The sequence below is a fragment of the Colius striatus genome, chromosome 2 (assembly GCF_028858725.1).
Source record: "Colius striatus isolate bColStr4 chromosome 2, bColStr4.1.hap1, whole genome shotgun sequence".
In the NCBI taxonomy this organism is placed as follows: Eukaryota; Metazoa; Chordata; class Aves; order Coliiformes; family Coliidae; genus Colius; species Colius striatus.
In genome coordinates this window covers 62,408,416-62,422,519 of record NC_084760.1, presented here as the reverse complement: position 1 = coordinate 62,422,519, position 14,104 = coordinate 62,408,416, and the positions used below count along the sequence as shown (strand labels likewise).

Genomic DNA, 14,104 nt, shown 5'->3' with positions numbered 1-14,104 from the left:
AGTGGTTGACAAAGGGACAGAAGTCGTCGTAGTAATTATGAGTTTGGTAGTTTCCAGAAAATCAGTAGCCATGGATAAAGGAGAGAGACAAAATAGTTTTCTCATTGAACAAGAGACATATATGTTCAGTCAGATCATTAGACACCAACAATTTATGTAGGACATAGCCATAGAAAATCAGGCTTCTTAAGTACTGTTGCTCAAGATTAGATTTGGTTAGATTTTCAGTACAGGTTTTAACTGAGCGTGACTTAGAGTAGGATCTAATCATCACTATTTTGTATTCTGTTCTCATTCATGTGTAATTGCTTTGTTAGTGGGTTTTTCTGTTTTTTGAACTGAATTTTTATGGCCTTATGTGTGTAGGAAAGTTGAATTGATTAACAGTGAAATTCTGCACAATCTCTGCTTCTATTTTCAAAGCAGATTCCTGAATGTATCTGGACTCCTGTTTCTTCGAAGTGTCACAGCTGTGCAATATAAATAGCATTGAAATAAACCTGTAATACTTATAAAATCTCAGAATTTTGGAAAGCTAGCTATAAATAGCCTATTTTGTGTTAAAAGCTATGGCCTAATACCAAAGGTGCAATGTTTTGCAGGAAAAATAGGACCACCAAAGCTGAATCTCTCAAGGCATGGCGATAAAATCATGGTTGATATTTACCATCCTGCATTCCCATCTATGGAGTCTCTTCCTTTAATCGGGGATTTAGAGCCCGTGTACTCAGTGACTTTTTGGGATAGTAAAAATCAGGTAAGTTCCAAAATTAACGCTTCAGATGAAAAATACTTGTTTACCTTAAATGCATAGACAAGGACTTCGCTCCTGTGACACACAAAGCCAACGGATATCAAGAAAGTAGTTGAGTGAAACGTAGAACTACTGAAGCCTGAACACATTAAGTGCATCACAGTGAGAGGTGATTGGAAAGTCTGGATTTAGTTGTCTGAATGGACACCTTGAAACAACAATGGTATTATTGCATTAGCTGTACTCGAGAGAGAGTTACTTAATCCCATGCTATTGTTTCTGTATACGTGCTAAAGCATTTGTAATTTTAGTTGTCCCCTTCACTTGTATAAATAGATCTTTCATTTAAGGACATTACTGTTCAAGGTATTGATATCACTTTATTTAGCAACTGTGGAGGGTGAACTTGAGCAAAGTGGTAGTAGGTATATTTGTTTACGGTTGCCTTTTCATATGTAACCAAGAACAGGTTTTAGAAGTGAATTACAAATGCGAATCTAGGCTATGAACAGCACATATTCCGGTTGAAAGCACCATGGTGTGACCAAATGTACATGTTAAGGTAGCTCATAAGCTGAAATCTGAAGTTCACACGGTTTTTGCAAGACATATAGATGATGTAGGAGCCACATCTAATACTGTTTCAACATTTTTGTAAGTGTTGAAAGATACTGTAATCTTTGTGTTGATATATAGAGTTAACTGATGTGACTTCAATTTTTTGCAGAGTAAAGAAGAGTTCTCTGAGCTCCCTGAAGACAACTGTACAATGTACAAATGTAGCTTCATGATCCTGATTCCTGCTGAAGGTTCCACTTACTGTGTTTCAGTGAAGGGCAAATTATATAATGGTCTGATGGCTCTTGCCCCATCAGAAGAAAGCTGCATTCATGTTCATCTCAAGCAGATATCGAGTAAGATTCTAAAACTTCAGTAAGAACATACTGGGTGTGACCAGAGATCTGTTCTAGTGAAGTGTTTGAGCTCTGATGCAGCTATGGGATGACTTTGATGCCTATAGGAAAATGTGAAAAAAGGGAAAGCATGGTCATTCTTTTCAAAGCCAGAGATCATGAAGTCACTCTGTTTTGGAGGGTGCTTTTCCTGCTTCTTTGGTATTACAAAATGTGTTTCCATTGCACTCGATCCTTGATGTAATTAACAAGTGACAAGTGGATTCACTGTTACATAGTTTTCAGAAATATTGTCTCTGTCTCTTAACAAATGGTGCTTTTCATGACTGAGGGAAATGTATATAGCCTTTCTTGAGTTTGAAGCAACTAAATACTTGTCATAAAATTGAGGTATTGATGTCTTTTAATTAAAAGAGAACAAAGGTAACTTATCTCTGATCTCTTACAAACTTTTAAGTGTTACTTCACAATGGCTCAGAATTTCACTAGAGAGATGAAATTCACAGAAGCAGTTGTGTTTTTCCTTTTCTGCACAAGAGCAGTGTTGCAATTAAGGGCAAGGACATTAAGGAGAGTCAGACTAGTGGAATCTTACTTGCAGCAGTTAACAATTCTACGTTTTGGAAGACTTCCCATCTTAATTCTATTGTACATTGACTATGTATAATTATTATGTCACTTAATATGCTGTTACTTGGAAGATGTACAAGTCTATTCATCCCCATCTGTCATCTCTAAGGAACAAAAAAGAAGTTATGAAATTCCATTACCTTTATAAAAATGTGATTATATTTATATAAATTGAAAGACTTCTGCCATTCTAATTTTTATTTACTCCGTATAATGCTTTAAAACTCAGTTTTATTGATTAAAGAAAGTAGTAGATAAACCAATATGCATGTGTCAGCTAAGCATTCTGACCTGTTACAGGTTTTGAAATTACTCTAAATGGTACAGCAGTAATTTATTTTTCCAAACTTCCTAACAGATTTTGCTCTAACTTCTTAGGCATAACATATATCATCGTTCTGTGTAGTGTTATTCTGAGCCTGAGTCTAATTTTGACAACGTATCTTTGTTGCAAGAGGCTAAAGAAGAGGAACATAAAATTGCCTAAGTCTTTGGTAAGTTCAGACTTTATGCCTGTCTCATTTGTCTTATATACCATCGTTTCATAGATGCTTAGGATTTATACCAGTCTAATATTCTGACAGCCTCTGCAACCAGAGGCCTCGTATTTGGTTAGGGCTAGACTTCTGTCTGTTGTTAACTGAAGTAGTAGTAGTTGGTCTAGTTTGAAAACTAATTTCTTAAAAAGTCAATATGTATGTACATACGCAGATTGATATTAGTTCTAGTAGCATACACACAGAACCACGGAAGGTTAGAAAAGACTCTTTGAGATCCTGCAGTCCAACGCTTTTGCTCAAGCAGGGTTGGTGAGAGCCAGTTGCCCAGGACTTGGTTGAGTTTGTTAGATTTCAAATACCATGAAGGAAGAAGACTTCACAACTGCTCTGGGCAACCTATTCCAGTGTTTAACCACCTTCACAGTAAAAATTGATTCTTACATTCAGATAAAATTGCATGGGTTTCTGTTTGTGCCCATGTCCTCTTCCTGTCACTAGGCACCTGTGACATTGTCATTGTATGGCAATGGTTGTGATACTGCTAAGTGCTACAGTGTTCTTAAAGTGAAGTGCAGAGTAAGAGAGGGTAGGGAAGAATAGTGGTGTAGGAAGAGGGACGAACAAAAAGGAGAAATCTATTCCCTCACTGAGAAGTCACAGGGAAGAGAGGTCAGCAGCTGCTGTACCTTAAGAGGTCCTTAGGAAACAGAGTGGGTGTCACTTAAGGAGCAGCAGCCCTCCTTGCTTACACCACTCTTGTTTGATGTGAATCTGACAAGTACTGTTACAATGTCCTCCTCATGTCTCCTTAGTCATACTACGGGATGAACACCCTGCAGCAGTTGAAAGAGTTTTTAAGAACTGCCATATAAGGCAGTAGTAAATGGTAATCATATCAAGAGTGTGCCTTCTCAGCTGATGTGGGAAATCTCATAAGACCACATAAGAGAGGAGGCAATGATCTTCAATTCTGTGTTCTTTGACTTCCAAGACCCTTTAAAGCGACCATCCATAGAGCAGGGGTAGTTCATAAGATACTCCTGGAGCTTGCTTTCTTTGGAATAGCATGAAGGTGAGAGTGCTCAGACCAGTGGAGATATCCAAGCCCCTTGCAGTAAGCAAGTAACGTGTTCCATCAACTTTCACATCACAGAATGGTTCCAAAATAATATGCGCTTCTGGCCAGACAATACACTCTGTTTCTTTTCATCGCCTGTTTCATAGAATGAGAGGGTTGGAAGGGACCTTTAAAGATCATCTAGTTCAAGCCCCCTGCAGAAGCAGGTTCACCTAGATCAGGTCGCATAGGAACGTGTCCAGGCGGGTCTTGAAGACCTCCAAGGAAGGAGCCTCCACAACCCCTCTGGGCAGCCTGTGCCAGGGCTCCCTCATCCTCACAGTGAAATAGTTTTTCCTTATATTTAAGTGGAACTTTTTGTGTTCCAGCTTCATCCCATTACCCCTTGTCCTGTTGCTAGCTACTATAGAAAAATGGGATGTCCCAACCTCCTGACACCCACCCTTTAGATATTTGTAAATGTTAATAAGATCTTTCTTTTCATAGACTATGATGGAACCATGGGACTAGTTCAGAGATAGCCATTCACACTGTAGATGTCACAAAATCAGATGAGAGAAACCTGTGTGGAATCTGCAGCTAGACCTCAACATGAAAACACACAGGCCTGTATAAAAAGTGAGACACTGGAGATTTTTTTGTCTTCACGCCAAGTGTAGCTATCTGAATACATAATGTTATGTCCTACATACACACATAGTAGTTTTTGTGAAGCTACTGTTCATTATAGCAACAGACAGCTTATCCAGAATGACAGTGCTAGACTCATTGGATCCACAGTTATCATGGCTTCCCAGTACCACTGTGGTATTGCATCTAAGGCATCAGGAGAAAGACTATCTCACGAGTACAGTGTGTCCTGTTTCACTTCTGTGAGCCTCCTGATGCATACTCCACGGTCATGTTTCGCCTCACCGTGTAGAAACTAATTTGCTTTGTCACTAAGGAGCTGAATGAAACCTGTAACTGTTTATAAAGTTTGTTAGCTGGGTGGTTGAGATTTGAGACAAGTTTTGGACTCGATGATCTTAAAGGTCTTTTCCAACCATTATAATTCTATGAGTTCCCCAGGGAAGCGATTGCAGCCCTGAGCTTGTTAATGATCAAGAAGCACTTGGACCATTCTCCTAGATGTATGGTTTAACTTCTAGCCTGCTTTGAATGGAGTCAGGAGATGGACTCTGTGATCCTCATGGGGCCTTTCCAACTCCAGATATTTTAAAATCCTGTCCATTTGCACTGAAGTCTCTAGTGTCAAATACAAATTGCAGAGCTCATAAGGATAGTTTCAGTACAGGTGATAGGAATAACGTGGGAATGTAAAATGAATAACTATTAACATATGACTAATAGATTATTTTTATAATCCTTTAAGGAATAAAGGTAAATTAGTAATAGTTTAATGATGTTAAGTTATCTCTGGAGCTGAGAGCCTGGCACTGACCTTTGAATGTGTCCTAGACACTTCTCCCCATACAGGTTCTGTACAAGCTTTACCTGAGCTTGTCTGAAAATGAAACATGTAGGAAGCTTTTTCCATCTGTTAAAAGAATAGGCAAAGTGTCTGCCTTAGGACTGCCTCCTTCCAGTGATCTGCTTCCTGGTGGCTTTAAGTAGATGCTAAAACATCATTTGAGTGACTTACAGCAAATTAGAATTCTCCAACAGAAGGAGAAATAAGAGAGTAACCATCAAGCAGGTGCCTTTGCTGAGAGTCTCAGACACAGAGAAAAGAAAAAAAAACTAATTGCCATTTAGATCTCAAGAACTTTTATTTTGTCTTTTCTATACTGTTTGTGACTCCTAAGAATAGTGTGTCGTGGAATCATAGAATGGTAGAGTTGGAAGGGACCTTTAGAGATCATCTAGTCCAATCCCCAATTCCCAGCTTTGGGATCCCTCCAGGGATGGGGACTCCCCCACCTGCCAGGGCAGCCTGGCACAGAGGCTGACAACCCTCTTGGGGAAAGAGTTCTGCCTCAGCTCCAACTCAACCTCCCCTGGGGCAACTGGAGCCCGTTTCCTCTTCCATCTCGCTGCATCTGCCTATAGCACCCTGTGCATCCCATGTACTCCATCCCTGCCCTGTAGCATGGCCCCTGCCCACCATTCCACTGCCCAACAACCCTTTCAGTAAAGAAATTCTTGCTCATATCTGTCCTGAACTGCACAGCAGCCCCTGCCCACAGTGCCCCGCGTGCCCAAGGCCCGGCAGCAGCATGGGCCCATTGTGCCATGCCGACTGGGCCATGGCCAGCAGCAGGAGCTGGCTGCTGCGCCAGATGCCATGGGAGGGCCAGTAGCAGCCTTTGATTCCCAAGGGGATCACTGTACCTTAGTGGTGCTAACCACAGCTGTTTGTAAAACTCACTTTCCAGGGAGTGTTTAGTTTCTTTGTGGTGATGTGTGTGTGTGTGTTTTTTTTTGTTAACAAACTCCCAATAGTTTTATTGATCCAGCATAAACTACCATTAACAGATACCAGGGCAGCAGAGGAGAAGGATGTGGGGCTGTAGTGAGAAGCGAAAGCAAGTTCTAATGAAGTAAACACACTGTGGAGGATAAAGATACATATAAAGATAGAGCCTCACAACCTTCTATTCAAGGAAGATTCTTGAAAAGCAGAGTCATATTCGGTTATCTGGTTTTGATGTCTCTGTGGTTCTTATGCTAATACAGACTGGGAGGTTGGTTTTGTCTATTTGTAGCTTTTCTTAAACAACATTAGTATTCTTTACCTTTTCTCCTACCTACCTACATACCCTTCTGTCAAATTTGCCTCAACCTGTATTTTTGTCAGACATTTTTTTTATTTACAGAGTATCTGAAAAAGCAGTGATTGTGTATATTTGAAGGAATTAGCTTATCTGTAGTACTTGATAGTCTGTGATATGCATATGTAGTGGATTATGAAATTTGGGAAAAGGTGCTATTAATTAACCCTTTCTCTCTATGCTTTCCATTAGCTTTAGGGAACACCGTCATACATATGAAAATTTACCTGACTTTTTTTTCATAGATACTCTTGGAAACACATGCTTTTTTAAAAAAAAAACAAGACCTGCTTTGGCAGGGGATTGGACTGGATGATCTCTGAAGGTCCCTTCCAACCCCTATCATTCTATGATTCTATGAACCCAATAAGTAGGATCTAAACAGCCTAAAGACATGTCATAATCATTTAAAACAAACAGGAATCTGGCTAGTGAATCCTGTGGAGGGATTTCAAAGTGAAACGTAAGTTTGTTGTGGCATTGAAAGTGTGTTTTAGTGACACAGGAAAAATAACTAGGAAGACTGTGGCATAGATATGACTACTGGCTGTGCATATTCTCATGTCACTTTAAAGATCTCTTTCCAAAATCAATTTCCCCCCCACTTGAGACAGTTGCCACAAAGTGTTACAGCCATTGCAAATTACACTTATTAGCTATACAGTATGAAAGACTTCCCTAGCTAGCTGAAGAAAGAATATTAAAACTTTTTCTTCCTTCATTGTTTTCCTCTATATTTCAAGCTTCAAATGTCTTAAAATACAAAATAGATTTCATCCTTGCAAATGTGCTTGCACATAGAAAGCATTTTTAAGAGTTTGCATAAAAGTGTTACTGAAATAGTTTAAGTCATGCATATAGGCTAACAACCTTGCCAGATTCTAATTTTACTAATTTCTAGTGGGATTGGTTGTAATTATATTAAATTTGTATTATGAACTTATATCTTTCGGTTTTTTAACCTCTAAACTTTGACAGAAGATAACAAATAAGTTAGTAGATTATGTGGAACTAAAAGTGATACTTTTTTTTAACTTCTTCCTCCTATTTAAGGTCGCTGTGATACGAAACCTGAACACAGACATCCTTCCTGAATCAAAGTATGTATCTGTAGTAAGCATCATGCCAGCCCAGTCAGCATTGTCAGTGATGGGTGAAGAAACCTGTGTGGAGGTAGAGCCAGAAGAAGAAGCTGTTAGTCCTGAGATTTCCAGTGAAAAAGCATCTTCTGTCCCTCCCCTAGAGTCACCAGCCATAGCAGAAGAGGTGTCTGTGCAGGAAAGCACAGAGGAAGCATCTTCTGATGATGAACAGAATCACAAAGTAAAAGAGAGTTATTTCACTTCTAGTAGCCAGATGGATGTGTGCAGTAACTCTTCAGGTCCAGAGGTTTCTGCCCCAGAAATACAACAAGCAACCATCCCAAGCAGCAGTCTCAAGTTTTCTGGCTATGACAAGCCTCATGTTCCATTAGAGATGTTGATAGATGTTGGTGAAGAACAGCCTGTGATTGCTTACAGGCCAACTGACTAACCAGGATATCTGAAGTGTTTAACCAGAACTTGGGGAGAATTGCATTATTGAAGATTGTGGGAACTCTGAGTTATGTTACGAACATCTACAAGTTGTACTTGTTCTGATCCAACCAGAATAACCAATACACAACTTAGTACGGTAGGATCCTGAAATGAGACTGAAAGTAGTACGTGAGAACAGCATAAAAACTAGGGGGAAAATTCATAAAAACTACTTTTAGAAGTGTTTGTATGACGTAACAGCTTACTGTTTTCTGTTTGAAATAGCTCTTTTTTTTTAACAATGCTCTGTGGAGAACAGAATTCATGAAGGAGTATAAAACAGCAATTGTATTGTTATTCCCTTCTGCTTCAAATCCTTTTCAAATTAGATTAACATAATGCTTAAGGAAGTCCTTCATTTGGTTACAATAGCAATGTGAAAGAACTATTTGACAGTGTTTTGCCTTTATTTGGGGTATTCTGTTCTTTTTTTCTCTAGAAAAGTATTTTTGTATTAAACAGAGTGCTACTATTTCTTCTAAGTAAGAATATGCCAATAACTTTTTCTTGTATATTTTAAGAATTTGATGTCATAGCCAAGAACCACCAATTTGTAGCCTTTTCTGCAAGTAGAAGTATGTACTTTCAGGACCATTACTCTGTACGTTTCAGTGAGTAAACAGTAGCTATTTTCTGGATAAATCCAATATTGGCATGCTAGCTGGTTGTCACTGGAAAAAAAAGTGTGTAATGGGTGGTTATACACATTCTTCAGAAAATGCTTTAAAATTTCAATAGCTGCTGTTCCTCCAGAGCATTTTTATCCTAATTCTTAGAACAGTATGACTTTTTAAATTGGAAATCATCAAGACTTCTTTCAAACAGGTTTTCTAGGAGGTTGAAAATGGCAACCATTTTTCTTCTTTTTTACAAAAACTGCAGGAATTCAAGAACTACACCAAATTACATCCCTCTAAAAGTACATCTCAATATAAAAGTAGCATGATAATTTATAGTTCATAAGTTATTGTCATCTGACAGCCCTCTAAGTTTTGTAGCATGCGATTGCAGTTTTCAAAGTTGAAGGATGAAGATTTTTTTTTTAATATTAGAACTTTTGCATCTAATGCCTGCAATCCCAGATCCCTTTCATCAGGATTTGATGGGCGTTTTCTCCTTGTAGGAAGTGTTTACAATAGTTCTTAATTAAACTTAGTTCAGGGAAAAAAAAGGATGTTCTACAGACACAAGGTAGTGTATTTAGACAAAATTATGTCTTTGTTTTAAAAGATGGGTTTTGTAGGATTATCAGAAGTGTTTACATCTTACAGCAGGTGGTTTTAAAGGAAAACCAGTGTCATAGTACTTCTGTCCTCAGTGACTCGAATATTCCTAAGCTGAAGTTGGTTTATACAGCAGTTTCTGGACTACTTCCATTCCTGTGGATAGCAGACACTAACCACAGAGGTGCATACTCATTTCCCAAAGATATAAAGACAATAGCCATTTTTTGCCTTCTCACAGGAAGATAGTGGATCTTTTAGCAGGAATTTTAGGAAAAGCCAATCCAAACAGGTGAACTTTGTAGTTATGGTGTAATGAAAAGCCCAACTAGTATGTGTTACCTAGCTTTGATTTGTTTCTGTATTATGCTCAAATGTAATGAGACCCCCCAATAATCGTTTCAGTGTCATTTTCTGGGTAGAATTCCTAGAGACAATGCTGGTGCCTTACTGCTTAGGATCCACTAGTATGTAGATGTCTTGGAGAAGTGCAGGAAGAACTCACTTGGTGTTACAAGAAGGATTTGAAAATCAAAATTAACTTGCACTTGAAACTTTAACTAAACTGGCTTTTCATTTAATAATACAGATCATCACTGAAGCATGCATTTGGCACTCTGTCTGATAAGGAGATGAACAGTTGTGTTTTGCAGAGCTTGAAGTTGATGGCATTTCTTTCAGGTTTTGTAGGTTTGTTGTGAAGTATAATCTGCAATAAATACTTCAGGGCTTTTTGTATGTCAAATAAGAGTTTAGCGTAAACTTTACTCAGAAAGGAGAAATAGGTTGTGAAAAACTGTGAGCTTAGATTGTGTTTTGGGACGAGGAAGTTTCTATCACACAGTTGGAGTGTCTTTTTTGCTACTGTTCGGAGTATTTAATCTTTTTGTGATTAATAGCTTGTTTTCCTTCTGTAGGTTTTTGGCAAAAAAAAAACCCCAAACTATTGTTCTCCAAGAAGATTAGGAATTAGCCATAGCAGTCATTCTGTTCAATATTTCTGCCTCAAAACAATTCTGATAGAAGTATGTACTTTCTTGGATGTGTTAGTTTTACGTTTTTGACAGTGTCTGTTGAAAGCCTAGTGCTCTTAAGAAAATTAGTAGCTAAGATTCAGACGCTTAGATCTGTGTGAACATAGAGATCACTGTTTTCTGTTCTACAGGGTTTTCCTTGCTGCCACACTGAAAGAGGAGTGATATTTTTTGCCTGTGTGAAGGCAGACAGATGCATTCTGAAACCAAGCGACTGTCTAAGACTCTTTTTCCCTGTTGTACTACTCCATTGTATATTGTCCTGAATCTTTCAAGTCACATAGAGTCCTTCCTATGTGAGTAAAAGGGACCAGCCAGGTTCTGCTTATAGTTAAAGAAGGACAAGGATGTTAAGGTTAATCAGAAATGATACAGAAATGTATCATGTTCATATGGGAAACTATTTGGCGTGGCAGATGATGACATGTAATGGAAAGTGTTATTCTGTAAGCTGAAAATCAAGCACAGGAGTACAAGTACTTTGTGCTATACAGCATACATATATGTGCACAATTGACCTCTTCTTGTAATTATCATAAGATTAAGTTTATTTTTTAATGAAAAAAATCTGAACTGCAATTAAAAAGGCACTGAATTGTCACCACCCTCCCTGCAGGTTTGCCGCCTTTGTGCTGTCTGCTTCACAGGTATCCAATAGCACAAGGGTAGTTTACATGTTTCAGTTGCTCAGTACCACTTGCATGTTTGATAGTTGTGAAGTAAAGGAGTTTTAGGGTACGCAATGCACCAGATTCTTTTGTAAGCTCTGACTGGCTGAAAACATGAAGCCACAGTGAGATAAGAATGTGTTCCCTGCGTCAGCAAGCTCTGTTTTCTCCTGTCTCGTTTCCAGTAGTTGCTCAAAGTGGTATTAAGAGAGCCTAGAAATGGCAAGTGCATGATGGCATTTCTGCCAGGGTACAGTCCAGGAGCCTGCAGTGTGAGGCCTTCTTGGGACAGAGAATATGGAAATACCTTTCCAGCTACAGCTAGTTGGCCTTGCTTTTGCAGTTCTGTAGTACCGAGTATCAGGGCCATGTGGTTTGGAAGCTGTCAGGTAGTATTTATCTATGCATTTTCACTTAACTATTAAATGAGTTTAAATTCATAAATTGGTATTCTTGTGATGAAGTAATTGGTTTGCCTAAGCTTCTGGATACTCATGTATAGCACTTTGACACACCATATCAAAGTCCCTAACATTTACAGGCTCAAAATCATTTAATATTCGTGCCTTTGCGAGACATATCAGCTATGCACTGTAGAAATTTTCACCACTTCACGCTCCTTTCAGATGTGTTTTTTCTCCTGTTGTGACTGCTTGGCATTCTTCCCATCTCCTAAAGATGATTTGGGAGATGATGAAATATCAGACTGCTAAACACTATATCCTGTGTAAGAGAAACTATATCACAAACTTTGGCCTAATACCTGATAACATTTCTAAGAACTTATTTAATTCTCATTTTTGCATGTACATTGTAACTTTTTATTATCAAATCTGCAGTAACTTTTTATTATCAAATCTGCAATTAACAGTGAATTATTGTGGTAATACTGCATGCTAGAACAGAAGCATCAAATGTTCTGCTTTTATGCTTTTTCCACATAGATCATTAATGCAGTTTTAAAAAATCATTCTTTTTAAATCTAGTGACAGTTGTGTAAGCAAGCTCATAGTGTCCCAGTTGCTTAGAACACACGTGCCTATTTGTGTGTAGTCCTTCACTAGTTCATACTGAAGGAAAGTAAACTTGGATATGGAGAGCTGTTTCTTCTTAAGGGTAGAAACAAATGGTTGCTTTGAAGTGATACCACGTAAACAGTTTAGTGTTAATAACAAGATCTGTTGTGCTTGGTTCAAAGTAGTAGTTTTAGCGTAACTTTGTAAAACCTCACCAAAACAACAAACCAAACACAAAGCTCCTTTAATCTTAAAGTGTCCTGCATAGTTGTCTTTAATGTGTTTTTTAAAAAAAAAAAAAAAAAAAAAAAACCCAGTCCTTTAAATATGAAACTGTTGTCTGTTAATACACTTTCTATATTCTTTAAAAGGATGCAATCATTGGATTAGGTAGGGCCTCCAGGGATCTACAGTTCATTATTCTCCAGAACTGCATAGTTCTTCCTGTGCACTTATCAGGCAATTTATTCCAGGGACTCTTTACCCCTAAAAAAGTATTTTTTAATCTTTAATGCAAGTCTTCCTGACTTTAGAAACTTCATTATCCACAATGGGCATGCTCAGTGTATTTTGGTTTTTGTCTGAAATTTGTAACTAAACTATTTGTATATACTGTAAATTTTAAATCTTTCTACATTGAATTAAAAAAAAAACCTCCCAAGACTAGTGTGCTTGCTCATCTTTTTCTTACTGTTAGCGTTTGTACTGCAGATTATCTGCTTTTGAAGCTTGCTCAATGAATGTTACATATGTAGTGTATGCTTGAGCATTATTGAGAATGACTGGAATGACTGGGAGGTGTGTATAGCATATATGTTCATGTGTAATATATGCAGCCTGTTATTTATCAGATATGTTGGCATGTAGAATAATTTAAGGTCATCTTTCATTTGTTGAGATCTGCTTTGGGTGAAATGCCATTCAATGCAGACAGGAGCAGAAGTCTGTGATTTGCATCTGTTTTGAAAGGAGCCTCTCTCCTCTTCAGGTGTGAGGTGATGCCTTTGCTGTACTCTAGTAGGTGGTCTTGAAGAGGGATGAGGTCTAACATAGGACCTCTTTGATCCACTGGTTCTGGCTACATCATTGGTGCTGTAATTTTCTTTTCCCCCTTTGATGCTATTGTGACTTCAGCTCTATTGCTTTAGCCTGAGGATTCTCCTCTTGTTCTACTTAGAAATTATGGATGAGGAGTGAACGATCACACCATTTTAATGAGTTAATTGCTACAGAGCAAGGAAAACTGGACTTTCTGAAACACTGATTATTTAAAGCTTAAATGATCACAAAAGTCTTATTTCCATGATGTTTACTTTTTAATAGTGAACATGTGTGTTCTTATATATGTATCTTGGAAATCAACTGTTTGTCTTTAAGTGTCATGCTAATTTAGTCAAAAAAGAATGTAGGCTACTGTTAAATTTGGTTTCACATGTCCATCAAATCTAGAATATGCAATTTAAAAACATTTTCTATTCCTGTTCAACATGTTTAATCCTTTCAAGCAACTTCTTCAGATGAGTAGTGCTATTCATGGGCTGATTGCCCTAAGAACAGTCATACTTTAAGAATTCAAATTTTCTGAGAAATGGCTTTACAGATCAAGCAGAGTCAAAACAAATGGAGAAACTTGAGTTAATAGCATGTCTGCATTAATTACTACATTTAAATTAACACAAACTCTGTGAGTTTTAGTAATGGGATACATTCCTGTGTAACCTCATTGAGGTGAACCTGCTTTAGCAGGGGAGTGGGACTAGGTGGTCTCTAGAGATCCCTTCCAACCCCCACCATTCTGTGATTAGGTTTTTTATTAACCCATTATGAATTATTTTGTCAAAACTCTTTTCTTTCCTGAAGTTTTGGGGTTTTTTAATCTCAATTGGAGACATCTCTTGCTGTCATGGTTTCTGATTTGCCTCTTTGTATAGTTTGG

The 14,104-nt window shown here is 38.0% G+C and overlaps 1 protein-coding gene across 2 annotated transcripts in view; it reads left to right on the top strand.

The window, feature by feature from the left end:
• IFNGR1 (interferon gamma receptor 1) overlaps positions 1–12,832 on the top strand; it is a 28,648-nt gene extending 15,816 nt beyond the window's left edge. For both annotated transcript variants that reach the window (XM_061990774.1, XM_061990773.1), the window contains exons 4-7: positions 603–757; positions 1,482–1,668; positions 2,677–2,792; positions 7,704–12,832. In XM_061990774.1, coding sequence (XP_061846758.1) covers positions 603–757; positions 1,482–1,668; positions 2,677–2,792; positions 7,704–8,183 — 938 coding nt within the window. In that variant the 3' untranslated portion in view covers positions 8,184–12,832. The remainder of the gene's footprint in view (positions 1–602; positions 758–1,481; positions 1,669–2,676; positions 2,793–7,703) is intronic.
• The last annotated feature ends 1,272 nt before the right edge of the window (positions 12,833–14,104 follow it).